The sequence below is a fragment of the Lepidochelys kempii genome, chromosome 4 (genome assembly GCF_965140285.1).
Source record: "Lepidochelys kempii isolate rLepKem1 chromosome 4, rLepKem1.hap1, whole genome shotgun sequence".
NCBI classification, from domain to species: Eukaryota; Metazoa; Chordata; order Testudines; family Cheloniidae; genus Lepidochelys; species Lepidochelys kempii.
This window is the reverse complement of record NC_136383.1, coordinates 86,618,419-86,645,999: the sequence shown is the minus strand read 5'-3', so window position 1 is coordinate 86,645,999 and position 27,581 is coordinate 86,618,419. Positions and strand designations below refer to the sequence as shown.

Genomic DNA, 27,581 nt, shown 5'->3' with positions numbered 1-27,581 from the left:
TCCACACCGCCCTGGGATAGACTGCCCTCATTTTCCATATCTTCCTTTGACTTGTAAATTAAGTCTATCAGCCAGCAGGTGTTTGATAGATTTTTCATGGTCTGGCTTTGGGATCTCTGGGAATCCTAGGCTTTAGGATCTGTAATGGGGTACTGTCCTTTAAGATCATGTGAGGGACCAGTTATCTCATTGCAGGTGTCTGAAATAATCAAAACCAGACCTTGGTTATGAGGAAGATGGTACTTGGGAATCGTTTGTGTCTGGGAGGGAAAAGGTATAGGTAAAACCCAAGCTACTGTTTTTTTAAGGGCCTAGGATCAGAAACCTTGAAGAGTGGGCAGGTAAAGTCTCCGAGCCAGCACAGACTGGCATGTGGAGTAATTAGATCCCCTTGGAAGGCTTGAGTTTTAGGTGAATAGAGGCAGATGACTCAAGAGGGAGACTCCCCACTCAGTCAGGGAGATTGCTGCTGAGGGAAGAACTCAGCCAGGACTAGGGTGACCAGATGTCCCGATTTTATATGGACAATCCTGATATTCAGGGCTTTGTCTTATATTACCACCGATTACCCCCCACTCCCATCCCAATTTTTCACACTTTCTATCTGGTCACCCTAGCCAGGACACAGCCCCAAGAAGGACCATGCAACCCCTGGACCTAAGGGCGAGCGAGGGGAGAGTCTACAGATGAGGGAGATCCAGATAGGAACACACAGGCCCCAAGAGGGAGGGCTATGAAACTCTGCAACTAAAAGGGAGCTGAGAAATCTGAATACATTAGATCCCAGGTGAAGGGGAATATTATTTTAAAGACACTGGGAATATGTGAATTATTTGTGGAACTCAGAGCAAAAAGGCTGCATACAGGGGCACCCCAGGCCACAAGTTGGGCCCTGGGATGGTACTGGCCTAAAAGATTTCAATACCTTGATAATTCACGGGGAGGGAGAGGAACCCAACTCATGTAAGAAACAATCTGGTGGAAAATCCACAAATGAAAGTTCATGACATTTCCAGTCTCCTTTTTAGGAATAGTCTATTTACTGGACAATACTGCCCTTAATTTTAGTTGAGAGGGAAAACTCTGATTTAGGCTTATTATGCTACTTGAATATAAGATGTGTCACCATTTAGATGTAGTGATTTGCTCTGATTACTTCTGAGAGGCATTGACTGGTACTTGACTTGAGCTATTCTGATCTCTAAGTGAGATCAAACAATGATTGTTTCAATGAGTTAGTTATTCCATGCGATTAATTAATTGCAGGTTTATGGAATATTCTTACTCACAAAAATAGAAGAATGGTAGCAGGATATTTTCAATGATCAGCTATATCACCATTTCAATGCCATCAGTTCCCTCATTCTCCTGTAAGTACAGTATTTATTATCAATTCAAACAACAAATGAAATAGAAATGTCAAATCTTGAATGCTTAGTTACTACAGAATTTAAAATTACTCATTAAAAATATCCCAAGCTAAACAACCATGTAAGAACTTTTGATTTACCCTATAGAAAAGGAAATTTGTCAGTTCACCATTCATCTTTTCTATAAATATCAGTGATGAAGCTCCATGCTATTTTAAATGGAGGCAAAACAATATAAACAGCAATAAATGTAATTAACTTGATTAATTAGCACACTAAACATAACTATTTTCTATTTATGGTCATTAATTGGTATTGATTTTGCAATGAGAAATTTTTATGGTTACAAGACTGCACTGAAGTCATTAGAAGGTTTGATTTTACTCTACTTTTGATTACTGTACTGAAACAAACAAAGCAAATCTTGATATTTAACATATTGTTCTTAAAAATAGGCAGTAAACATAACACAATAATGGACTATTCTATGGTCCAATTTGCCAACAATTTATACCAGACCAAAGGTATTTGAGAGCAAACAAGCTGTGGTGTTAGTGAAATGATCACCAGATGATATTTCTAGGAATTGCATAGCTAATATGGATGGATTCACAGATGATCTTCAACAAAATGAACCACTGATATTCTTTTAAGGCATGATTCAAACCCTCCAGAAGTCAACACTTGGCTTGGACAGATTTCAATTAACTTCAGATCAGGCCCTAAGAGCATTAGACCGACTGGAAGAAGCACTGATCAATATGCAGTCTTCTGCAATACATTTCACTGAGGCTATATATTTCATATGATCCTAATTTTGCATACAAATATACTATATTGTACATGCAAAGTAATGCTTAGAAGCCTGATTATCCAATCTACACGTGTAAATCCTAGCACAACTGGACATTGGGACTCTTTTTTCCCCATGTTGGAACCCATAAGATATTAAAATAATAGAGTTTAAGTTCAGACTGCTGTAAGAAGTGCAAATCTGGATATAGATTCCAAATCTGCAACCATGTATTCCTACCCCCTCATATTTTCATAACGATATGTCTCTTTGCTATCATTTTTAATAACGTATAGTGTACATTAGCTTTTTTCCCCTAGAGGAGGAAAAATGGTGAAGTCAAGAAGCATGCTAGAAAGACCTGATGGCTTCTTACTAGGGTTTTTTTTTTGGTATTATTAAATTTTTGGATTTAATAGAATAAAGTTACAAAATAGCATTAAATTTACTTGCCCTTTTTTATGCCTTTCTCCTAAATCATTCATATATAGAACAGCATATTCTCTGCAAAATTAATGAGCTATCTGAATGTCAGAAGGAAAAAAGGAGTAAAAATAAAATCTGAGTGTCCTGTCAGGGACTGTTAAAGGCCCAGATGCTGTAGGTAATTTAATTGTGCTTAGCACCCTGTAGCAGCATTGTGCATGCCTTAGCACTTGAATCAAGTATTAGCAATTAAAGAAGTTAAAGACTGGGAATTAACACCATCTTTTGAAGATGTACACCAAACCGCCAAAAGCACATTAAAATTCCTTTGAATAGTGTCTGCTTTCCCCCCCGCCTCCACTTTTGGATCCACCTGCTACATAACCAAACCAAGTATTCCTACTTTAAACATTTCTGAGCAGCAGTTATGCTATCTGTATTGGCTGACCTAGCATGAGGGTTAGCATCATCAAGACAGATGGCAAGGGATTGCTGATTAAACACTAACACCACTGTACTGGAACCATTAGTGACTTCTTTTCATTCGCTAACTAGGACTTCTACAGTTGAATCCAACTGTAACATGGAGTCCCATGACAGCTAGCAGCTTTAAGGAAATGCAGTTTCCTTTCTAATGAAGTGCTATAATCTGCTAGACAAGACATTTCCTTTTCCTTCTTCTTCATGCTACCTGGGAACACTCAGACACTCTACCGATCATGGTTCTGATAATGCAAACAGTTTTAAATACACGTAATCCCACTGACTTCAATGGGACTAGTCACATAGGTAAAGACAGGCATATGCATTCGCAGGATCAGGACTTATTTTGTTAAGAAGCCCTCCCTTTTATTTCTATGTCTGAGATGGACATTATCTCAGGACAAGAGATAAACTTCCTAATATGACAAGGTATGAGCAAATGTATGCAGTTTCATTACATGTTCCACATGTATGTTTCTCCAGGAAGAGTATTTACCATGCTGGAACAATAAAGGATCACTTGAATCTCTTACTTCCTCACTAATTGGAAGAAAGGGGAAATTAAAAAGGAGATGGGAGAAATCTCAACTGCTTTTATAAACTAATCCATTGTAAAAGTAGAATACAACTAATTCATCTGAAGAAGGAAAATATGTTGACAGTATTCTTTGGTCTCTTTCATTAACCTCTAAATAGATACAAAGTGCCAACATTATGGTGAATAATATACAACATGTATATCTTCAGGTGAAAACAATTCTATGTAGATCGTCTCGCTACCTAACCAAACTATCATTAAAAAAGTGTTTATTTTTTATTTAAAGATAAGATTTGCTGTATTTGTAGCTGACTAATTGCCTGCTCTAAAGTCTGTTTATTGTTTTGGTTGTCTAGCATTTTTGTTATTTCTACATAAGAGCCAAGAAAGTCAAATAAAAGAAATAATAAAACCCCTTTAAATAGCAGAGAGAACAAAAAGCGTGGCTGTTACAATGCTGGAATACAAAATTAAAGCACACTTCTGTAATATACTTCAGCACATGCTTACCTTTAAGCGAGTGAAGAGTCCCAGTGACTTGAATTGACTTCAGTTCCTCACATGCTTAAAGCTTTTCATATGCTTAAGCATCACGCTGAATTGGGGTACACATGTGCCGACTTTCTGATTTCCTTGGGTTACTCGACGCCTGCTCTGCCCTGGAGCACCCACGGAGTTGGTGCCTATGGGCTAATATCTAGAGTTACTAATTACTCCAAGCAAAGGTGTGTTTTTGTTGTTGTTTTTTGTTCCGTTTTAATGAAAATATTGGTGTAAGTGAGAGGAGGACTTATAACAAAAACTGGAGTGGAGGAGAGGGAAAGGTTTTCCCTCTATCATAAATGTAACCCTAACAACCAAAGTAGGGAATGTTTGCTAGTGAATCACAGGACCGGCTCTAGGCACCAGCAAAGCAAGCACGTGCTTGGGACGGCACATTTCCAGGAGCGGCTTCATTCCGGCCAGCCTTTTTTTGGGGGCAGTTGTGCTCTTGGAGCTGTGCCACTTAGACTTTGCCACTTTGCTTGTGGCGGCAAAAAACCTATAGCTGGCCCTGGTGAATCAGTATTGTCTAGTGGTTGTATAGAAAACCAAGGCACTAAAATAGTCTTCAGTTTAAAAAGTTGTTTTAACTTCTAGAATATCACTTCCTTTCCATGCTTCCATAAACCATCTGTAGATCGCTTAACAGCAAAACCATACTGAAAAGCAGGTGTTACACATACAGATGGGTGAAAACTTTGGGATGAAACTATTTTATTCACTAAAAAAAAGTTGTCATAAAGTAGGGAATCTCAACCTTGTTTGTACACAGAGGCTCAGGATACTGGCCCAACTATTCATTATTGCATAGACCACCCCCCATTGTAATGACAACACAGAAAAGATAGAATTTAATTTAGCATATTAATGTTACGCATATGTATGTAGAGGTCCAAAACCCTGATAGTAGGCGTTTGAACTCAGACATATCAAACAGCAGGACATGCTTCTGTGTTTCACAGAGGAAATGCAGAATGTGTAACAGCAACAGGCAGCTAACTAAACTAACCATGTACTCTTGCTAAATTGTGAAGTGACTTACTGTTTTACCTTTTTCATTTACATAATATGTTTTATACTTAGAAATTCATAAGAGAAACACAGTAGATATTGCTTGATAGTCATTGTATGATACCGTAGTATACTGGTACAGCTGTACATCAGATGTAAAAATATTAATTAACATCTAAAAAAGTATATAAAAAATTAAAGGCTATCACAAACATTTTGCAATAAACATCTACAGTTTAAGAAGGAATTATTGCTAAGGTAAACAGAAACACAAAGAATACTGCAAATAATTTGAACAAGGGTATCTATTTTAAATTGAAATGCAATCTCTCTCTTCATAACTAACTAACCAATATATAAAAAGATATTTGTTTTATATTGAAATGTTATATTAAAAAAGGTGATAATCGGTACAATGAGAAGTCAAGTGAAGTGAAGTGAAGTGAAAATCTTCAAGGTAAACTCAACCAAAGCTAATGGTCATAGGTCTAATTAACTGTTTGGTGGCGGTCACATGGATGAATTGCATATCATTCATCCCATTCTACCGATAATCATGGATATGTCAGTCATCAGGCATAAATGCAGGGACCAAAGCTCACCAGACTTTTGGCTTCAAAGAACAGATAAGACTAACTACCAAGTGAGCTGAAAAAGATGCTTCAGAATCTCATCTGGCAGAAGGAACCAATAAATCATAGAATCATAGAGTATCAGGGTTGGAAGGGACCTCAGAAGGTCATCTAGTCCAACCCCCTGCTCAAAGCAGGACCAATCCCCAATTTTTGCTCCAGATCCCTAAATGTCCCCCTCAAGGATTGAACTCACAACCCTGGGTTTAGCAGGCCAATGCTCAAACCACTGTTTGACTATCTACTGAATGCTTGGGTAGTAGATATATTTCACTGAGAGTTAAATGGAAATTTTATTTACTAGCCATTTTAATCATACATCTTTGTTATCACCTCCTGAACGTTACATATCATGTATTGTATACATACACCACCCACCATAGCTTTAGGAGTAATGGCAGCAATGTGCCTATTAGCTAGGCTATCAGAATGAATTCTTCTTTATCAAACAGCCTGAATTGGTCTAAAACATTTCATGTGTGTGTAAAAAATAAAATAATTCTCTTAGATTTATCACTAGAAGCTCAGTTAGAGCAAAGTTAGCAATGGCTGTTTCACAAGTAGCAGTCAGAGCTACGCTTCCTTCATTAGAGCTCTCATGTATGAGTTTGTGCACTTTAAGAATTGGCCAATTGTTTCTTGCCTAAAGGGTCATTCAAATGGCCAACTACTTACCAATTTGTCTCATTATTTACATACCACATCTTTATATAGCTGAGCTTTTTTTTTTGGTAAATTAGCCATCTTATTACATGCTAAATGTTTCTGTTCACTTTAATTGAGAATTAATTTCTTCAACTTAAAATGAAAAATAGATGTTATTATAAGAAACAAGTTTTGAAATCATTGCCCTAAATATTAAAGAGACTTTATAAAAGGAAATCTCCCAAAATAATTATCTTTATTTTTAATTAGAAGAAGCAAAAATTGAACATATTATTTATGGTTATAGTATTTTAACAAGGCACATTCCCTGTATCAGACCACACTTTGCACAGCAAGCAAAATTTAATGAATATGACATTATTTATGTAATTTGTTTATTCAACAAAGAGGCCAAAGTACAGAATAGGACTGGTCAAAATTTTCTAACAAAATTACGTGTTGTGATTAAATGAAAATTTTCATGGGACATGTCTACTTTCATGGCATTTTCATACATATTTTTCTTTGAATAAAGGAATTTAAAAGAATTTAAAGATCCTGGTCCACAAATTGGAAAAGAAAAGTAAGGGGCTGGAGGAGCAAAATGAGATCTGTAAGGTACATGCAATACAGTTGTTTCCTTCAGTGGAATCTGGCCCCAGGGGCAAGAGATTCTAGAGGAAGGGACTGGGAGATCAGGCACATGGAAGACTGAAGATACCATTTTGGCAGCTTAACAAAAATAAACTGGAGGAAGAAGAAGAGATAAAAAGCTCTGCGGGAGGAGGGGACCCAGTGAGCTCCCAATAGGGCTGCCAGACCCTGCACCACAGTTGTCTTTCGTAGCATTCCTTTCACAGGATGGCAGCAATAACTGTGAAAGGGCATTTGTCAGAAGAGCCAAAGCAAGTGAGGATTCAGGGAATTACCAGAGTAACTCACATGGTGCAAATTAGGAAAAACAAACAATTGTAATAAGACTATGTAAAGAAGAGTGTGGCAACTAATGAGGTGGAAGCACAGAAGACTAAAGCATGGTTCGATGCCAAAGGAGACGTGACCTATCATCAAGTAGGATCTATAGTCATGATCCAGGCTCCCTACCACCCTTTCTGAAAGGGTATGTTCCATGAGTGATATTGGATCGACTTGCCCCCTCCGTATGCTTAGCAGACCTGGGAAGTGAAGAGCAGAGTTGGGTTCAGGGAGGCCAACTCAAAGCTCATGAAAGAAAGTAAAGAAAGAGGGGAGAAATGGTTTCTTCCCTTTTTGTCTTACAGATTTGCAACAATGAAGTGGTGGAAGGTTACACCCTTGTGTGTCCTGATGTGGGGGTGTGTGGCATTGGTCACAAGTTTTAGAAACAGTCCAATCGATGATTCCTCAGTCCCAAGGCCACCCAGAAGTACAACAGACTCCAACTGCTCCATAAGAATGGAAGGGAAATTATATGAAAACCACTATCTGGAACTAAACAAAAATCAAACTACCTTTCTAGGAAATTTGTCTTGTTCAGACACAGGGATAGTATTGTCGGCAGTTGGAGAACTACCAGGGGTGTGTTTGGGAGGTATCTGTGGGCCAAAATGCACAACTGGGGAAGGGGCTGTATGATTTGAGAGTTTATGGGTCTAAAATACATTCCAGGAAGGTGGTGGCATATAAATGAGTCTGGGGCTTTTAAACAAGACGAGGGAACATTGTGGCATATAAACAAGTATGGGGTTTTTCTAAGGCAAAACAATTTTATTTTAGTAGGCCCAATTGGTGGGCTTGTATGTAAATAGAACCCAGCTGTTTCGGTGGTGAATAATAAATAATATGCAACACCCCACACCCCAGCCCAAAATATGTACCTCTACCATAGAATCATTTAAATATGACGCCCTATAGAAATTGTACAGTCAGACGGGATTCTGTGGCAACTATACTGGGTGGCCTGGGAGTTGGGGGTCTCTCTATGGAATTCTGCAACCATTGAGGGATTAAACCTTAAAATTAACTTGATGATTGATAAATTTGGTCAAGCCATTGAAAAAAGGAGGAGGAAGCAGTACTTCAACCTTGCAGCAGGAGGCATTGATTATTATTAATATGTACTCCCTTGCACAAACTTCAAACTGGATTAATATATCTGTAAATACCCTAATTAGTTCATTGAATAATAATGTTTCTTGGGCAATTGTGTGTAGTATATATGGTACCAAATGTTTTATGCATGTAATACAGGAAATAGAAGCGATAAAGTAGGAGGAGTGATCAAGTTTGTTAAATAGCACACTTACCTCTACCACACTAATAGAAAAGGGAATTCATAACACGGGGGGAGAAAATTTGCAATTTGCAAAGCTGAACCTTGGGCACCACATGAAATTAATAATTCGACTGTGCCAGTTATGATTTTTATTTCTAAATGGACAGGTAATCCTAAAGAATTGGTATATTTGAATAATATGGGTATAATAGAGAATGAGATCTATAAACAGCATTGTACCAATGTGAAGATAGCAACACAAAGAGGAGATTAAATAAACACAACCTGCTAAAAAAAAAATAAAATAAAACCAAGCACAGGTGGTTCTGTTAGTGCTCAGCACGAATTAAGCTAACCAAAAGTGAGGGATGTTGGGCCCGACTAGTCATTAAACAGAGAGTGAAGGAGGTGGCACAGCTTGGGTACACAGTATGTGCTCTGGGATACCACAAGTTTCTGGTGGGAACACCACCATGCTACAGGAGCCTGAATGGACTTTGTCTGAAACTCACCTCTCTGACTCAGACTGGGACCAATGCCCTATGGCCAAGTGTACAGATTAAGGAGAATGCAACAGAGACCATGATAGACAACACCAAATGGTGACCAATCTCTTTGCACCCATACCTCCCTTGTCCATTAACACCACTGATTTGGTACAAAGGAAAATAGAGTAATTGGTGCTCATTGTCCAATAGCTGAGCAACCTGAAATTGCAGACAATATTGTACAGGCAGAGGAGACACTTTGGTGGACTGTACCAGACGTGGTGTGCTTGCACCCCCTGGTTTGTACTTTGAGCCTAATTTTAATGGTGGTTCAAATGATTACAACTATTGTGGTCTTGGGAATGTGCTATTGAGTAAATATACTTGAAAAATAAAGCACAGAAATACAGGAATTTAATGACAATGGAATAAATGCAAATATAAAAAGAAAGACAGAAGCAGGGGAATGTAGTTGAGGCCTGGCCCGACATGAGTCGTTGGCAATCCCTGAGCCACAAGCTCATTGGCAGACATTGCAGGTGGTGTTGGAAGACAGGCTTGGGCTGAGATTGCTGCGTGACCATTGTTTTTCCTTTCTTTTCTGGCGTTTTTCTGTGACCAGGGCAAGGCGATTTTCCTCAAAAGTGGACATTCCCTTTCGGACAAGTCTTCACCAGTTATCTCCATCCTAGGCTGCTGTCTCCCAGTGTGTAATGTCAATGCCACATCACTTGATGTTTATCCTGAGGGTGTCAAAAGCATTTCTTTTGACCTCCCTGTTTCCTTTCTACTTTGGTGAGTTAGGTATACAGCAGTTGTTTTCGTAAGCATACATCAGGCATGTGCACACAGTGCCTGCTACACCTCAACTGAAGATGAATAATCAGGGCCTCAGCACTAAAGATGTTGGCCTCTGTGAGGACACCGACATTAGTGTGGTGATCCTCCCCCTTTATGTTGAGGATCTTCCGAAGAAAGTGCTAGTGCAGGTTTTTCAGGTGTTTTCTGTCGGTCACCCAAGTCTCACAGCCGTAGAGGAGAGTTGGGGTTATCGCCGCTTTATGAACTAAAAGTCTAGTATGTGTTCTGATGTTGTGATTGTTGAACACCCGGCGAGACAGTCTGCAAAAGGCAAGGCTGGCACAGCGAATTCTGTGCTGAATCTCAACATCTATGTCTGCCCATTGTGAGAGATGGCTGCCAAGATTGGCAAGTATTCTACATTTTCTAGTTTTTCTTTGTTGATGTAGATCTTCCTTGATGGGTCCGATGATTGACCAGGGACTAGCTGGTGGAGAACTTTTGTTTTGCCAATGTTCAGAGTTATCCCTAGGCTTTTGTAAGCTTCAGAGAAGCAATTACGGGCTGTTTGTAGATCCTCCTTTGAGTGTGCAACTACAGCACAATCATCTAGGTACTGGAGTTTGGTTATTGTTGCTGATATTACTTTAGTTCTGGCATGGAGATGAGAAAGGTTGAAGAGGTTGCCGTCAATCCGATCTTGGATGCCAATGCCCTGTGGTAGATGGCCTTGGGTTAGTGTTTTCACAGCTGCTAAGAAGATGGAGAAAAGGCTGAGTCCCACTACACAGCCTTGTTTTACACTAGTTCGGATGACAAAGGGCTCAGAGATAGAGCCACTGCACAGGATGGAGGCAGTCATCTGGTCATGGAGGAGTCTTACAATGGTGATAAATTTGCTTGGGCAGCCAAACTTTGACATGACTTTCCTCAGAGCCTCATGGTTGACAGTTGAAGGCTTTGGTCAGATCGATAAAGGCCATGTCCAGCTCTTGGTGTTCTTGACATTTTTCCTGATCTGCCTGGCTGCGAAAATCATGTTGGTTGTGCCTTGTGATGGTCTGAAGCCACACTGGGACTCTGGAAGTACTTCCACTGGAAGACATGAGTAATTAACACACGGAGGGAGGCCTCATTTATTTGAAGACAGAATTGGGGAGGTAAATGAATCATCAGGTTGAAAACAGAATGTTTGTACTAAATATAAGTAAATATGTCAGTAGGCTAAGAAGTCAGAATGAGCCAACTGAAATAAGAGAGAGAACATCCAGGGAACTATTTACTATGAACTAGATAACAAGGGACAAAATAACTTAGGAATGTAGAGAGGAGGGAAAGAGGGAGGTCTAACCATGGACAGTAATAATGCATGCTGCACAGGGATTGATGCCTGCAAAGTAACCAAGCCAATCGAACAAATGTGTGATGCAATGTATAGTAAATGCAATGAAATGTGTTTTATATATATTAAGGGAGAGAATTTCGGAGTAATTTTGGAGCTGTGATGTACCCTGCATCCATCCCCTCTGTGTTTTAGTCTGATCACCTTAGCATTGATGTATGTCAAATAAAGACAGGTTTCAGAGTAGCAGCCGTGTTCGTCTGTATTCACAAAAAGAAAAGGAGGACTTGTGGCACCTTAGAGACTAACCAATTTATTTGAGCATAAGCTTTCGTGAGCTACAGCTCACTTCATCGGATGCATAAAGTGGAAAATGCAGTGAGGATGTTTTATACACACAAACCATGAAAAAATGGGTGTTTATCACTTCAAAAGGTTTCCCACCCCCCCTTGGAGTCTGGTTTTGAAAACAGAAAAACTTCAAAACCAGACTCCAGCGAGAGACTGCTGAATTGGAATTCATTTGCAAATTGGATACAATTAACTTAGGCTTGAATAGAGACTGGGAGTGGCTAAGTCATTATGCAAGGTAACCTATTTCTCCTTGTTTTTTCCTACCCCTCCCCCCCACCACTGTTCCTCAGACGTTCTTGTTAAACCCTGGCTTTGTGCTGGAAATGGCCCACCTTGATTATCATACACATTGTAAGGAAAGTGATCACTTTAGATAAGCTATTACCAGCAGGAGAGGAGGGGGGGAAGAAAACCTTTTGAAATGATAAACACGCATTTTTTCATGGTCTGTGTGTATAAAACATCCTCACTGCATTTTCCACTTTATGCGTTCGATGAAGTGAGCTGTAGCTCATGAAAGCTTATGCTCAAATAAATTGGTTAGTCTCTAAGCTGCCACAAGTACTCCTTTTCTTTTTGCAAATAAAGATAGTTGACTGTCGAAAGCTGGAGTCAAACTGCACTCTTGGGAATCTGAGTGGAAAGAGGTCTCAGAGGGAATTCCAACAAGGTGGGCGCTCTTACTGCTCAGTAAAAGCATCATTGGGCACTTTAGATTAATACGCTTTAAAGTATACTAAACAAAGGGCACTTTTAGTACTTAAAAAGAGCATCCTCATGGTGAGTTAATGTAGAGTAGCGAGCACTCTGCCAAATCACATGCTGTCTTGTTGAATACTGAATTCCTGTGCAGACAAAGCCACAGTCTTTGTGTATTTATGTAGGGTAGGTAGGAACACATGGCAAACTAATAGAGATAGTCTGAAGACATTAATGGGTGTTCCATTTACACAAGATTTGCAAGAAAAGGGTACAGTTAAGGTTGTGTGGGCACGTTGAATGATAATTTCTTGAAAATTTTCATGTATAAATTCTTAATTCTAACTGAGAATTAATGAAGATTTTTGCCTTTGGAACTTTTGGTTTTGTGTCTTATGATTTCAAAAATTAACTTATGCACTACATGTCAATGCTAAGTGCTAGCAAAGTTTAAAGGCATAAATATAAAACATTTCTGAGTTTCCAACTCTTCTAACAAGGTTGAACAATTTTTAGTTAGACGTTTTAGTTGGAAAAAGTTTTTTTTCCTTCTGTGAACCTGGAATTTTGAAATCTAAGCTGTTTAAAAAAATTTAATTTGAAAGTTCTAATTTCTGTTCTGCAGTGTAAAATGAAAAATTTTAGACCAAAAGGTTGCTTGCTTGTTTTAAATAAAGCCAGAACAGGGTTCAGAAATAGGATCTAGGTCCAAGATTTTCAAAAATGGGTGCCTAAAGGTTAGGCTCCAAAAACAATTTAGATACCTAAATAAGGGGCTGAAAAGCAAAGAGCATTCAGCTGTTCTCACTGAGATCAATAGGAACAATGAAGTGCTCAGTGTTTTTACAAATTAAGCCACTGATATAGGCGCCTACATATGAAGTTAAGATCCTAATCAGGCACTCATTTTAAAAAAAAAAAATGGCTGAAACAAAATACATCTTTCAACATTACCCATGTAATGACTACATGATGAAAAATTTATTATTTCTGGAGGTACAATTTCCCCCCTTATCCAATTGTTATTCTGCACCTGTCCTACTTGCCTATGCTGCTCAGTCACTGACATTAAAGTTATCTTTGCATTATTGTGATGTTCCTAAAGAGACCCTTCAACTAAAATTAGGATTTCATCACACAAAATGAAAGCTCCTTATGATCTGTCCAATATTTTTATTATTAAAAACAAATACAATTTCAGTAACATTCACAAACACAACACATGCTTCTTCAGATTCTACCATTTGCCTGGCCATTCAGCACAATCCATAGTGATAACAACACAGAGAGCTGCTGTTCCTGTGACTTCCACCCCTTGTAATTTTTCAGCGTCAAGACAACTAGCACTGTGCATTGATGACAGACATGGCATTGTTGTTATTATAACGACTCAGAGCCATGACTTTATATTTAAACATATACAATTGAATTCTCCAATACTACCTGTCACCATTGTTTATACTTTCCCCCTTCACCCCTTGTAGATTGGGATGTGCTCCAAAATGTCTTCATGATGTACTTTATAACCCACCTCTACTGAATATACTTCATCATCCTGAGTCTCTCATGGAATGGAGTACCTCATTTATTAACAGTTTTATTCAGGGTCTTCCATCTCCCTGAATGATCATACCATACTTTTTCTTTTCTTTAAAACAGAAAATGGTAGCTAGATTAATCTTCCATTTGAAGATCTTCAGAAGAGCTTAAATTCTCATTGAATATTTCCCAGAGACCCACTGGGCACTGTGGGGCTTGGGGCTATAGCCCCAGTGGGGCTCACCGGGGCTTCTGCAGGTTTGAAAATAGTTAATGGAGCTCTGCTCCAGATAGCTCTGGCTGAATTTAGCCCTGCTCCTCAGACCCTCCTAGTCTAGTATGGACACTTTTCCAAATATCTCAGATGAAGAGAGTGTATTCTCTTAAAGTTTGACCAGTGCAGCAATTTGGACGTCAAGATCTGGGTCCAGATTATCCACACTGTGGCCCCTTGTGTAGTCATTTATATTTGTGTAAAGTGGGTGTTAAATGCTACTGTTCTGATTTGGTAGCATTTTACATCTTTTTGTACATGTGTAAATAGAAAGTGTAAGGTCGTAAAGAATCAACCGTGAGAAGTCTTGTTCCTGAGATTTTCAACAACATTGTATACACCTGTATTCCTCTTACACTCTTACAGGAGCATTTCAGATTTTGTAATGTTCACAAACCAACATTCATAGAATCATAGACTATCAGGGTTGGAAGGGACATCTAGTCCATCCCCCTGCTCAAAGCAGGACCAATTGCCAACTAAATCATCCCAGTCAGGGCTTTGTCAAGCCTGACCTTAAAAACTTCAAGGGAAGGAGATTCCACCACCTCCCTACGTAACACATTCCAGTGTTTCACCACCCTCCTAGTGAAAAAGTTTTCCTAATACCCAATCTAAACCTTCCCCTCTCCAACTTGAGACCATTACTCCTCGTTCGGTCATCTGCTACCACTGAGAACAGTCTAGATCCATCCTCTTTGGAACCCCCTTTCAGGTAGTTGAAAGCAGCTATCAAATCCCCCCTCATTCTTCTCTTCCATAGACTAAACATCCCCAGTTCCCTCAGCCTCTCCTCATAAGTCATGTGTTCCAGTCCCCTAATCATTTTTGTTGCCCTCTGCTGGACATTTTCCAATTTTTTCACATCCTTCTTGCAGTGTGGGGCCCAAAACTGGACACAGTACTCCAGATGAGGTCTCACCAATGTCAAATAGAGGGGAATGATCACGTCCCTCCATCTGCTGGCAATGCCCCTATGCCCCTACTTATACATCCCAAAATGCCATTGGCCTTCTTGGCAACAATGGCACACTGTTGACTCATATCCAGCTTTTCGTCCACTGTAACCCCTAAGTCCTTTTCTGCAGAACTGCTGCCGAGCCATTCGGTCCCTAGTCTGTAGCTGTGCGTGGGATTCTTTCGTCCTAAGTGCAGGACTCTGCACTTGTCCTTGTTGAACCTCATCAGATTTCTTTTGGCCCAATCCTCTAATTTGTCTAGGTCCCTCTGTATCCTATCCCTACCCTCCAGCGTATCTACCTCTCCTCCCACTTTAGTGTCATCTGCAAACTTGCTGAGGGTGCAATCCACACCATCCTCCAGATCATTAAGGAAGATATTGAACAAAATCGGCCCAAGGACCAACCCTTGGGGCACTCCACTTGATACTGGCTGCCAACTAGACATGGAGCCATTGATCAGTACCCGTTGAGCCCAACAATCTAGCCAGCTTTCTATCCACCTTGTAGTCCATTCATCCATCCCATACTTCTTTAACTTGCTGGCAAGTATACTGTGGGAGACCGTGTCAAAAGCTTTGCTAAAGTCAAGGAACAACACGTCCACCGCTTTCCCCTCATCCACAGAGCCAGTTATCTCATCATAGAAGGCAATTAGATTAGTCAGGCATGACTTGCCCTTGGTGAATCCATGCTGACTGTTCCTGATCACTTTCCTCTCCTCTAAGTGCTTCAGAATTGAATCCTTGAGGACCTGCTCCATGATTTTTCCAGGGACTGAGATGAGGCTGACTGGCCTGTAGTTCCCAGGATCCTCCTACTTCCCTTTTTTAAAGATGGGCACTACATTAGCCTTTTTCCATCCATCTGGGACTTCCCCCGATCACCATGAGTTTTCAAAGATAATAGCCAATGGCTCTGCAATCACATCCACCAACTCCTTTAGCACTCTCGGATGCAGCGCATCCGGCCCCATGGACTTGTGCTCGTCCAGCTTTTCTGGATAGTCCCAAACCACTTCTTTCTTCACAGATGGCTGGTCACCTCCTCCCCATACTGTGCTGCCCAGTCCAGTAGTCTGGGAGCTGATCTTGTTCGTGAAGACAGAGGCAAAAAAAGCATTGAGTACATTAGCTTTTTCCACATCATCTGTCACTAGGTTGCCTCCCTCATTCAGTAAGGGGCCCACACTTTCCTTGACTTTCTTTTTGTTGCTAACATACCTGAAGAAACCCTTCTTGTTACTCTTAACATCTCTTGCTAGCTGCAACTCCAGTTGTGATTTGGCCTTCCTGATTTCACTCCTGCATGCCCGAGCAATATCTTTACACTCTTCCCTGGTCATTTGTCCAATCTTCCACTTCTTGTAAGCTTCTTTTTTGTGTTTAAGATCAGTAAGGATTTCACTGTTAAGCCAAGCTGGTCGCCTTTCATATTTACTATTCTTGCTACAAATCGGGATGGTTTGTCCCTGTAACTTCAATAAGGATTCTTTAAAATACAGCCAGCTCTCCTGGACTCCTTTCCCCCTCATTTTATTCTCCCAGGGGATCCTGCCCATCAGTTCCCTGAGGGAGTCAAAGTCTGCTTTTCTGAAGTCCAGGTTCTGTATTCTGTTGCTCTCCTTTCTTCCCTATTTCTTTTCTATTTGTTCCACTTTTAGGATGAATTAACAATTAAATTCATTTTCCATTTTAGGTCACTATTCATTTCTCTGAATCCTGTGGGCCGATGTTCATAAATAAAAGAATCTCCACAACTTGTATTAACAGCAATACAAGGTGTTAGTACTGAAGATTTCTAAAAAATATTAGGCTACTCACTCCTGATTTGCTTCATCAAAAAAATAGAAAGAAAAAGATAAACAGGACAAAATGTAAATGACACTTATAGTTAGGAACATTCCACTCTCTTGATTTAATCTGCACCAGCTGTAGACCAATTAAACAGTTCCCAGGTGTTCACATTAATGACTAAAACAACATGTTTTCTTTCAGGCTTTTTAACTATTTATAATATTAAACTCAAATACAATGTGTCTAAGCAGATCAGGTCATGCACACACACTTTTGCAACGTTGTATTGACTTGACAAGACATGGTATTACCCATCAGAGTACTAGCTTCACTGCGGCAGATGTAAATGAGTGTCACAGAAACCCCACCTTTTAACAATATCGGCTGAAGTAGAATGTTTTAATAATGCATCTTCTCGAAGCAACAGACACTGGCAAGTACCAAGTGGCTAAAACAGATATCAGTTTAATTTCTTCTCATCTGTATCTGCTAGCAAGTCTGGTTACTTTTGCACACAAATTTCCCATGGTCATTTATAATAATCAGCACAGATGGTGGGTTTCTGTGAATGATACTCCCACACAACAAGTGTAGTTTCTACAGGCCTGAAACAACAATCTTAACTCCATGTGAAGGCAAAAAGTCATCAAAGCTAGAATTTACAAAGCAACTAACTGTAAAACTATCTCAGGATTCTTGAATATATGAATTAGCAGACCATGAAGAATGTGTGTAATAGCAGCAACATTGCTTGATCATAAGAACATAAGAAGGGCCATACTGGGTCAGACCAAAGGTCCATCCAGCCCAGTATCCTGTCTGCCAACAGTGGCCAATGCCAGGTGCCCAGAGGAAGTGAACCTAACAGGTAATGATCTAGTGATCTCTCTCCTGCCATCCATCTCTACCCTCTGACGAACAGAGGCTAGGGACACCATCCTTACCCACCCTGGCTAATAGCCATTAATGGACTTAACCTCCATGAATTTATCCAGTTCTCTTTTAAACCCTGTTATAGTCCTAGCCTTCACAACCTCCTCAGGCAAGGAGTTCCACAGGTTGACTGTGTGCTGAGTGAAGAAGAACTTCCTTTTATTTGTTTTAAACCTGCTACCCATTAATTTCATTTGGGGGTCCCTAGTTCTTATATTATGGGAAAAAGTAAATGACTTTTCCTTATTCACTTTCTCCACTCCACTCATGATTTTATAATTATGGAATTAAAGGAAAATGAAACCAGACTTTTACAGGAACTACTGATTAATGAATATGAATATCTGTCCAAAAAAAAGTTCCCTCCTCCCCACCCACCATCTCTTAACCCTCTCTCCTGAAAAAGATATTTTTTCTCAGCCATCAGACAAAACATAGACATTCTGCAGGAAGAGAGGTCTTCTGACTGATTAGAAGCTGGAGCATCTCCCTTGAGAACAAACTTCAGAAATAGTAATCACAATACATAAGGTACCTAAACCAGATTTCAGTCCTCCCCTTGTTCAGAAACAACATATGATAGTTAATGGCCTAACACTAGATAGAACCATTGGGCTTTCATAATGTTAGGAGGTTTTCCTTTTAAGCATTCATGTTTATAAGGTCAGATTCTTTAATTCTCACCTTTTAATGAGAGGTTGACTTGTTTTTACCAAAAACTTTTCTATGCCATGCCTGAGTAGTCCAGGTTAGTACCTATTCTTGGAGCATACTGAGAACAGCAGGTATCATTTATAAAATGAAAAAATATCACTGTGAGAAAAGCAAAGTATTAAAGCCCTTCTTCAAGGCACAAATTCCAAATCCCATTAAACACTGATTGCTTTAAAGTTCTGTGGAAGGCTGTAGGTTTGAGAGAGTCAAGGCCATGGCTCAAACTCAGCACAGAGCACATCTCATATTCGTTTTTCTGTTGGTGCTCATGAACAGTAGAATATCCAAGTTTCTTATCTAACTACACATTAAACCTTTTCCATTACATGCCCATATCTTTGCAGTATGGGGAAGTTCTGTTATTCTGAAGTAAAGCTAATAAATGAAAACATTCCTCATTACTACTCTAACTTTCTCCTTACTCACAACCCCACACTTCAATTTTTTCTCTGTTACTTGTGGATTTGTTGTATAATACAATGGGCAATCACTGGTAGATTATTTTAATTATTATTATTTTGTGCTATTTAAAAGTAAATTTGTGGATTTTTTTAAAAAAATCACAAACTTGCATACCAAATAGCTAGTTCAAATATTAAAGAGTATGTAGATTTGCCCAAAGAAGAGATAATTTACTAATGGCTGCTTTTCATCCCAAGAGATGTTTAACCTCTTTTCTTGCAAGAACTAAAATAATATTAATATCTACTATGGAAAAAGAGTGGAAACAATGTGATAAACTATTAGAAATACCTTTGGTAGACAAATATGATGAAGTTTTGTAAAAGATGTTGTAAAAATGATGCAGTTAAGATGAGGACTCCAAGAAGACGCAGAAGTCTGTTACCAGAGTTTTATAACAGAAAGCCTTATAATTGAAGTAGGGTGTAACTACCCCTAAAACACTGATTTATTTAATGTAAATATAATCTAATAGACTGCATTACATGTGATAAATTGCCAAGTCAGGATTATAGTTATTAAATGCAAATATTTTATAGTATCTTTCATCTAACAAAAAAGGATTAAAATGCTCCTCCCTAATTTTAAAAATTGTTAGGCCTTACATATGGATGTTTTTGGATGGAGAAAAACTGACATGACTGCAATTCGGCACCTCTGAAATGTTAGCTTAACAGTTTTCTTAGGAATGCAAAACTCCTAATTGAAAGGTAATGTATGCTTTGCTTTCAATGAAGTGGAGAAGAGGCAGCATTTTGCTTTCATAAGTAGGACTCCGCATCTGTCACAGAAGTCATAGATATGGTGACTTTCCAGGACCTCTGGGACTTCTGCAGTGCCCAGTGTGGCTGACCCCAGGGTTGCCAAAGCAGCTGGTTCCAGGGCCAGCAGCTCAGGTGGCTTTGGTAACAGCCACACTGGCTGCTGCTGAAGCGGCTCTGCAGCCAGCTACTTGGGCAGCCCTGCTGCCAGCCGCACTGGCCGCTGCTCGGGTGACCCTGGGCAGCTGACCCTGGGGACTGCCTGAGCAGCGGCCAGTGTGGCTGGCCCCGAAGATTGTCTCATCAGTGGTCCCCAGGGCAGCCAGAGCAGCCACTGCCTGGCAGCCCCCAGCAGCCAGTGCCACTGGCTCCATACCCCCAACAGCGGCCCCCCAGAGCACTGCACCCCCAGTACCATCCCCCCATTAAGATTTAGTCAGGGGTATTTATAGTATAAGTCACGGACAGATCATGGGCTGTGAATTTATTTATTGCCCGTGCCCTGTCCATGACTTTTACTAAAAATACCCATGATTAAATTGTAGCCTTATTCATAAGCAATAAAGCTGAGCAATACAAATTTGTAGAAGCTAAGGCTGGCCAGAAAACAAGAATTCAGCGTAATGAAAAATGTTGAGGTTTCAAAACTTGTTTTTGTCCTGTATTGAAATAAAAAAATTAGAGCTTTCAAAATTTTCCATTAAAAAAAAAGGAGAGAGAGAGAGAGAGAGAGTTGCAATGAGTATATAATTAGTTGAAAAAAGTGAACAACTCCAAAAGGAGACCCTGAGAGACATAAAGACTGACTCAATAGCTTGCTGGTTAGGGCTCACTCATGTGGGAGTACTAGGTTCATACCTCTACTCTGAGTCAAGCAAATCAGGGCCTTGAACCTGGTTCTTCCACATAGAAGATGACACCCCTAACCCGAAAACTATTTGTTTGGTCTCTTTTTCCCCCTCTAAGTTACATCCTGAACTGGAGAAAAGTTCTTGATAAATGTTTTGTGGAAACATAACGTTTCTGCAAAAAGTTCTGATTTTAACCAAATGGCATGTTCCAACAAAAAATATGTTGTTGAAAAATTCCCAACCTCTAGTAAAAACTTCTGTAAAGTTATTAATACAACATTCTGAGTAGTTTAAGATTACTCAGTATTTTGTAAAAAGAAAAGGAGGACTTGTGGCACCTTAGAGACTAACCAATTTATTAGAGCATAAGCTTTCGTGAGCTACAGCTCACTTCCTCAGATGCATATCATGGAAACTGCAGCAGGCTTTATATATACACAGAGAATATGAAACAATACCTATTCCCACCCCACTGTCCTGCTGGTAATAGCTTATCTAAAGTGATTTCCAGCACAAATCCAGGTTTTCTCACCCTCCACCCCCCCACACAAATTCACTCTCCTGCTGGTGATAGCCCATCCAAAGTGACAACTCTTTACACAATGTGCATGACAATCAAGCTGGGCTATTTCCTGCATAAATCCAGGTTCTCACATCCCCCCCACCCCCATACACACACAAACTCACTCTCCTGCTGGTAATAGCTCATCCAAACTGACCACTCTTCAAGTTAAAATCCAAGTTAAACCAGAACATCTGGGGGGGGGGTAGGAAAAAACAAGAGGAAACAGGCTACCTTGCATAATGACTTAGCCACTCCAAGTCTCTATTTAAGCCTAAATTAATAGTATCCAATTTGCAAATGAATTCCAATTCAGCAGTTTCTCGCTGGAGTCTGGATTTGAAGTTTTTTTGTTTTAAGATAGCGACCTTCATGTCTGTGATCGCGTGACCAGAGAGATTGAAGTGTTCTCCGACTGGTTTATGAATGTTATAATTCTTGACATCTGATTTGTGTCCATTTATTCTTTTACGTAGAGACTGTCCAGTTTGACCAATGTACATGGCAGAGGGGCATTGCTGGCACATGATGGCATATATCACATTGGTGGATGTGCAGGTGAACGAGCCTCTGATAGTGTGGCTGATGTTATTAGGCCCTGTGATGGTGTCCCCTGAATAGATATGTGGGCACAGTTGGCAACGGGCTTTGTTGCAAGGATAAGTTCCTGGGTTAGTGGTTCTGTTGTGTGGTATGTGGTTGTTGGTGAGTATTTGCTTCAGGTTGCGGGGCTGTCTGTAGGCAAGGACTGGCCTGTCTCCCAAGATTTGTGAGAGTGTTGGGTCATCCTTTAGGTTAGGTTGTAGATCCTTAATAATGCGTTGGAGGGGTTTTAGTTGGGGGCTGAAGGTGACGGCTAGTGGCGTTCTGTTATTTTCTTTGTTAGGCCTGTCCTGTAGTAGGTAACTTCTGGGAACTCTTCTGGCTCTATCAATCTGTTTCTTTACTTCTGCAGGTGGGTATTGTAGTTGTAAGAAAGCTTGACAGAGATCTTGTAGGTGTTTGTCTCTGTCTGAGGGGTTGGAGCAAATGCGGTTGTATCGCAGAGCAAATGCTGTAGTTGCTTTTGGTAACTCTCAGTGCTTCCGCCGACGTGCACGGGCTGAAATTGTGGAAAAGCAGCATCACTTGCCCCATAACCTCAGCCATGCGGAACGCAATGCCATCCACAGCCTCAGAAACAACTCTGACATCATAATCAAAAAGGCTGACAAAGGAGGTGCTGTTGTCGTCATGAATAGGTCGGAATATGAACAAGAGGCTGCTCGGCAGCTCTCCAACACGAGTTTCTACAAGCCATTACCCTCTGATCCCACTGAGAGTTACCAAAAGCAACTACAGCATTTGCTCAAGAAACTTCCTGAAAAAGCACAAGATCAAATCCGCACAGACACACCCCTGGAACCCTGACCTGGGATATTCTATCTACTACCCAAGATCCATAAACCTGGAAATCCTGGGCGCCCCATCATCTCAGGCATTGGCACCCTGACAGCAGGATTGTCTGGCTATGTAGACTCCCTCCTCAGGCCCTACGCTACCAGCACTCCCAGCTACCTTCGAGACACCACTGACTTCCTGAGGAAACTACAATCCATCGGTGATCTTCCTGATAACACCATCCTGGCCACTATGGATGTAGAAGCCCTCTACACCAACATTCCACACAAAGATGGACTACAAGCCGTCAAGAACACTATCCCCGATAATGTCACGGCAAACCTGGTGGCTGAACTTTGTGACTTTGTCCTTACCCATAACTACTTCACATTTGGGGACAATGTATACCTTCAGATCAGCGGCACTGCTATGGGTACCCGCATGGCCCCACAGTATGCCAACATTTTTATGGCTGATTTAGAACAACGCTTCCTCAGCTCTCGTCCCCTAAAGCCCCTACTCTACTTGCGCTATATTGATGACATCTTCATCATCTGGACCCATGGAAAAGAAGCCCTTGAGGAATTCCACCATGATTTCAACAATTTCCATCCCACCACCAACCTCAGCCTGGTCCAGTCCACACAAGAGATCCACTTCCTGGACACTACAGTGCTAATAAACAATGGTCACATAAACACCACCCTATACCGGAAACCTACTGACCGCTATTCCTACCTGCATGCCTCCAGCTTTCACCCTGACCACACCACACGATCCATCGTCTACAGCCAAGCTCTGCGATACAACCGCATTTGCTCCAACCCCTCAGACAGAGACAAACACCTACAAGATCTCTGTCAAGCTTTCTTACAACTACAATACCCACCTGCAGAAGTAAAGAAACAGATTGATAGAGCCAGAAGAGTTCCCAGAAGTTACCTACTACAGGACAGGCCTAACAAAGAAAATAACAGAACGCCACTAGCCGTCACCTTCAGCCCCCAACTAAAACCCCTCCAACGCATTATTAAGGATCTACAACCTATCCTAAAGGATGACCCAACACTCTCACAAATCTTGGGAGACAGGCCAGTCCTTGCCTACGGACAGCCCCGCAACCTGAAGCAAATACTCACCAACAACCACATACCACACAACAGAACCACTAACCCAGGAACTTATCCTTGCAACAAAGCCCGTTGCCAACTGTGCCCACATATCTATTCAGGGGACACCATCACAGGGCCTAATAACATCAGCCACACTATCAGAGGCTCGTTCACCTGCACATCCACCAATGTGATATATGCCATCATGTGCCAGCAATGCCCCTCTGCCATGTACATTGGTCAAACTGGACAGTCTCTACGTAAAAGAATAAATGGACACAAATCAGATGTCAAGAATTATAACATTCATAAACCAGTCGGAGAACACTTCAATCTCTCTGGTCACGCGATCACAGACATGAAGGTCGCTATCTTAAAACAAAAAAACTTCAAATCCAGACTCCAGCGAGAAACTGCTGAATTGGAATTCATTTGCAAATTGGATACTATTAATTTAGGCTTAAATAGAGACTTGGAGTGGCTAAGTCATTATGCAAGGTAGCCTGTTTCCTCTTGTTTTTTCCTACCCCCCCCCCCAGATGTTCTGGTTTAACTTGGATTTTAACTTGAAGAGTGGTCAGTTTGGATGAGCTATTACCAGCAGGAGAGTGAGTTTGTGTGTGTATGGGGGTGGGGGGGATGTGAGAACCTGGATTTATGCAGGAAATAGCCCAGCTTGATTGTCATGCACATTGTGTAAAGAGTTGTCACTTTGGATGGGCTATCACCAGCAGGAGAGTGAATTTGTGTGGGGGGGTGGAGGGTGAGAAAACCTGGATTTGTGCTGGAAATCACTTTAGATAAGCTATTACCAGCAGGACAGTGGGGTGGGAATAGGTATTGTTTCATATTCTCTGTGTATATATAAAGCCTGCTGCAGTTTCCACGATATGCATCTGAGGAAGTGAGCTGTAGCTCACGAAAGCTTATGCTCTAATAAATTGGTTAGTCTCTAAGGTGCCACAAGTCCTCCTTTTCTTTTTGCGAATACAGACTAACACGGCTGTTACTCTGAAACCTGTCAGTATTTTGTGTTATTTCTTCTTGAATTTACAAAGAATATGACAACATTCATTTGGACATATCCTTTTCCTGTAGAATATATAGTATGTTGATTCTCCAGGTTGAATACATCTTAGGTTTCATAACATGAGACAGAAGAGTTCTTTATTTTAAAAAAAATCCCTTTTTAATATCCTTTCCCCAGGGAACACAAGATTCTTTTATCCAAAAGTTTTACTACATAGAAAAGATGACAGCAATATTTTATGATAACATCAATGATATAAACCCTAGACAGAAATACTACTTTCATGAAAAACTTTTTACTACAGCATCCTGTGTAGTAGAACCATCTATTAAAACTGTTAACACCACTAACACTATATAGCAATTACTAACAGGGTGTAGAGGTTTGTGTTTTTCTTCTACCCTCCCCATAGCAAGATTTGTGATAGACAAGATCAAGAGTTTTTAAGGCAACAATATCAAAAAAGTCAGAACTATTGTTAAAGGAAAACCAACACACTTTTGGTTTCCCAGCCAGTATCCATTTACTTCCCTTCTAATATATCCTCTATCTAGGACATTTAATTATTTTAAAGGTTACCGCAGATTGACCTTTTTCATAATTACCACCAGGAAGGCCATGAATGCCTTCAGTCCTGTGCTCGCCACTAAAATATACAGCCTTATTAGTAATATATTATTAGTAATTCTTTAATGTATAATAAATCATACTTATAATAGTAAATATTAGAAAATAGTAGACTTAATAAAAGCAGGATAACATAAAAGGAAATCAAAATAAAATGTACCCCATTAGTTACATTTGGAAGTTAGTAACTTTAGGCCACTTTGAATTTTAATTTCATTTGGAATTTTTAGCTCTTATATTTTGTCCCTCAATTGTAAAATAAAGATATATCAAATTCATTTTCATTAATGACTGGAAATATATTCCATATTACCCTGATTACAGTACAGTGATGTCCTGACAACACAGACAATATCGTGTTATCTCGGTAAGAATTTCAAATAGGTTTACACTGTTTATATTCTGTTACTCAGATTCAGAATCTGTGGAGGACTGAATTCAGGATCTGGGCTGGGGGACCTATTCAATGCTCATTGAAGAGATGGAAGTCTTTCTGTTAGAAAATGGATAATTACTTTCCATGAAAAAATTGAAAGAAGCCAGAAAAATTTCATTTTATGCAAAACTGTCTGCTGAAATATTTGTTTTTTGTGACAAAAAAAAACAAATGAAAAAATAAATGATTTTGATGTATGAAAAATCCATTTTCTCTCTTTTTTTTCCCCCTACTAGCTCTACTTTCCAATGAGTGTTGCATCAGGCCCAATGTTATTCTTCAGTATGATTATCAGAGTTTTTGCAAAAAATATTTTACATCACTGAATAAAAAGGTTATTAATGAGACTTAAATAATACAAATAATCTTCTTTAAAGAAGAACACTCACCTACAGTCAGTTGTCCAGTTAACTGTCCCATGTGATTTCTTGCGTTCACTGTTACGTTCCTGTCAGACTGTAAGACCATTGGGCTATCCTGGTAAACATGTATAAGACAAGCAAATGAGAGAAAAAAAAATATAGAAGTAGAATTCAGTTAGAACTGTAAAAATAACCCCATGCTTATGATGATAGGGTCTTGCCAAAATATTGTATTCTTATTTTCATGTAAATATTCATGTAAATATTTTACATATCCAATATATACAAAGAACAAGGATGAAAATCTTACTGCACAGCCTCTATTTTTGGAGATCAGACATGAAATTATGCTCTAGAAATTGTTTTATTCTCTGAAGACCACATTTGGATGATACAATTTATAAACTAAAAAGAATAAAATTGTTGCATTTTATCTTAACCTTTACCATGACACAAAATCCATGTATTCTTCATACAACACCCTTAGTGTCGTCAACAAACATTATAACAATCTTACTTTACAAACGTTAATGATTTTCAGAATTTGGAGGAATAACTGTTATTCCTATTTCCAGACTGATCAAAACAGAAGTGTTGAAAGGTTACAGAGGATAACACCAACTTAACAATCACAATGAATTATTTTCCCTACACTTATTACAGATAGTGCCTGAGATCAGAGGGGATTTTTTTTTATAGCTTCTTTGCTTTGTTCATTTGACATGACCTTGTGCAGGATCAGTTCCACTACTTAGTTTGTCCAATTGCTTACATGGGTTTTTCATACAACAGGGGAGGGAAATATATTTAAAATAGACATACAATACACTCTCGCTATAACAAACCTATCAGGATCCAAGCCATTTGTTCATTATAGCCAGGGGTACGTTACAGCAAAAACAACAATTACAATGAGGCCTGTCAGCTCCTGCCAGCAGAGTGGGTCCAGGATGCCAGTTCAGCTGGCAACCCCATGGCAGGCTGGGTAAAAATTGTGCACCTATATGCAACATCCTCCCCCGTACACTTTTTTTTTTTTTATAACAGTATAGTACTGTAGTTGGGATCCAGGATCTGTGTTCATCATAGCTAAAAGTTCATTATAATTAAGGGAAAAGTGTGTACTGTATGCTAGGGTGTACTATATGCTATTTTAAATCCACAACGTTTGGCACAAGGGTGTACTGTATGCTATTTTAAATCCACAACATTTGGCACAAATAAACGGATCAAGGACACCACATGCAGATATGGCACAAATAATATTGCTACAAGAAGCCCATCATGCATATTTTAAAAATTAGATTTATAACGGAAAATTGAAAACAAATGCCATAATCCTACTCAAAATCAGTGAGCTTATGGAATCCATTTGAATAGCAACTCTAAAGTTCAGAGGTATGG

At 39.8% G+C, this 27,581-nt stretch overlaps 1 protein-coding gene across 4 annotated transcripts in view; it reads right to left on the bottom strand.

Annotated features, from left to right (window-relative positions):
• The window catches only part of SGCZ (sarcoglycan zeta), an 840,425-nt gene that overhangs the window by 108,354 nt on the left and 704,490 nt on the right, over positions 1-27,581 (bottom strand). For all 4 annotated transcript variants that reach the window (XR_012158659.2, XM_073341950.2, XM_073341949.2 and 1 more), the window contains one exon: positions 26,205-26,292. Coding sequence is in view for 3 of the 4 variants with exons in the window: in XM_073341950.2 (XP_073198051.1) it covers positions 26,205-26,292 (88 nt within the window). In the remaining variant the exon portion in view is untranslated. The remainder of the gene's footprint in view (positions 1-26,204; positions 26,293-27,581) is intronic.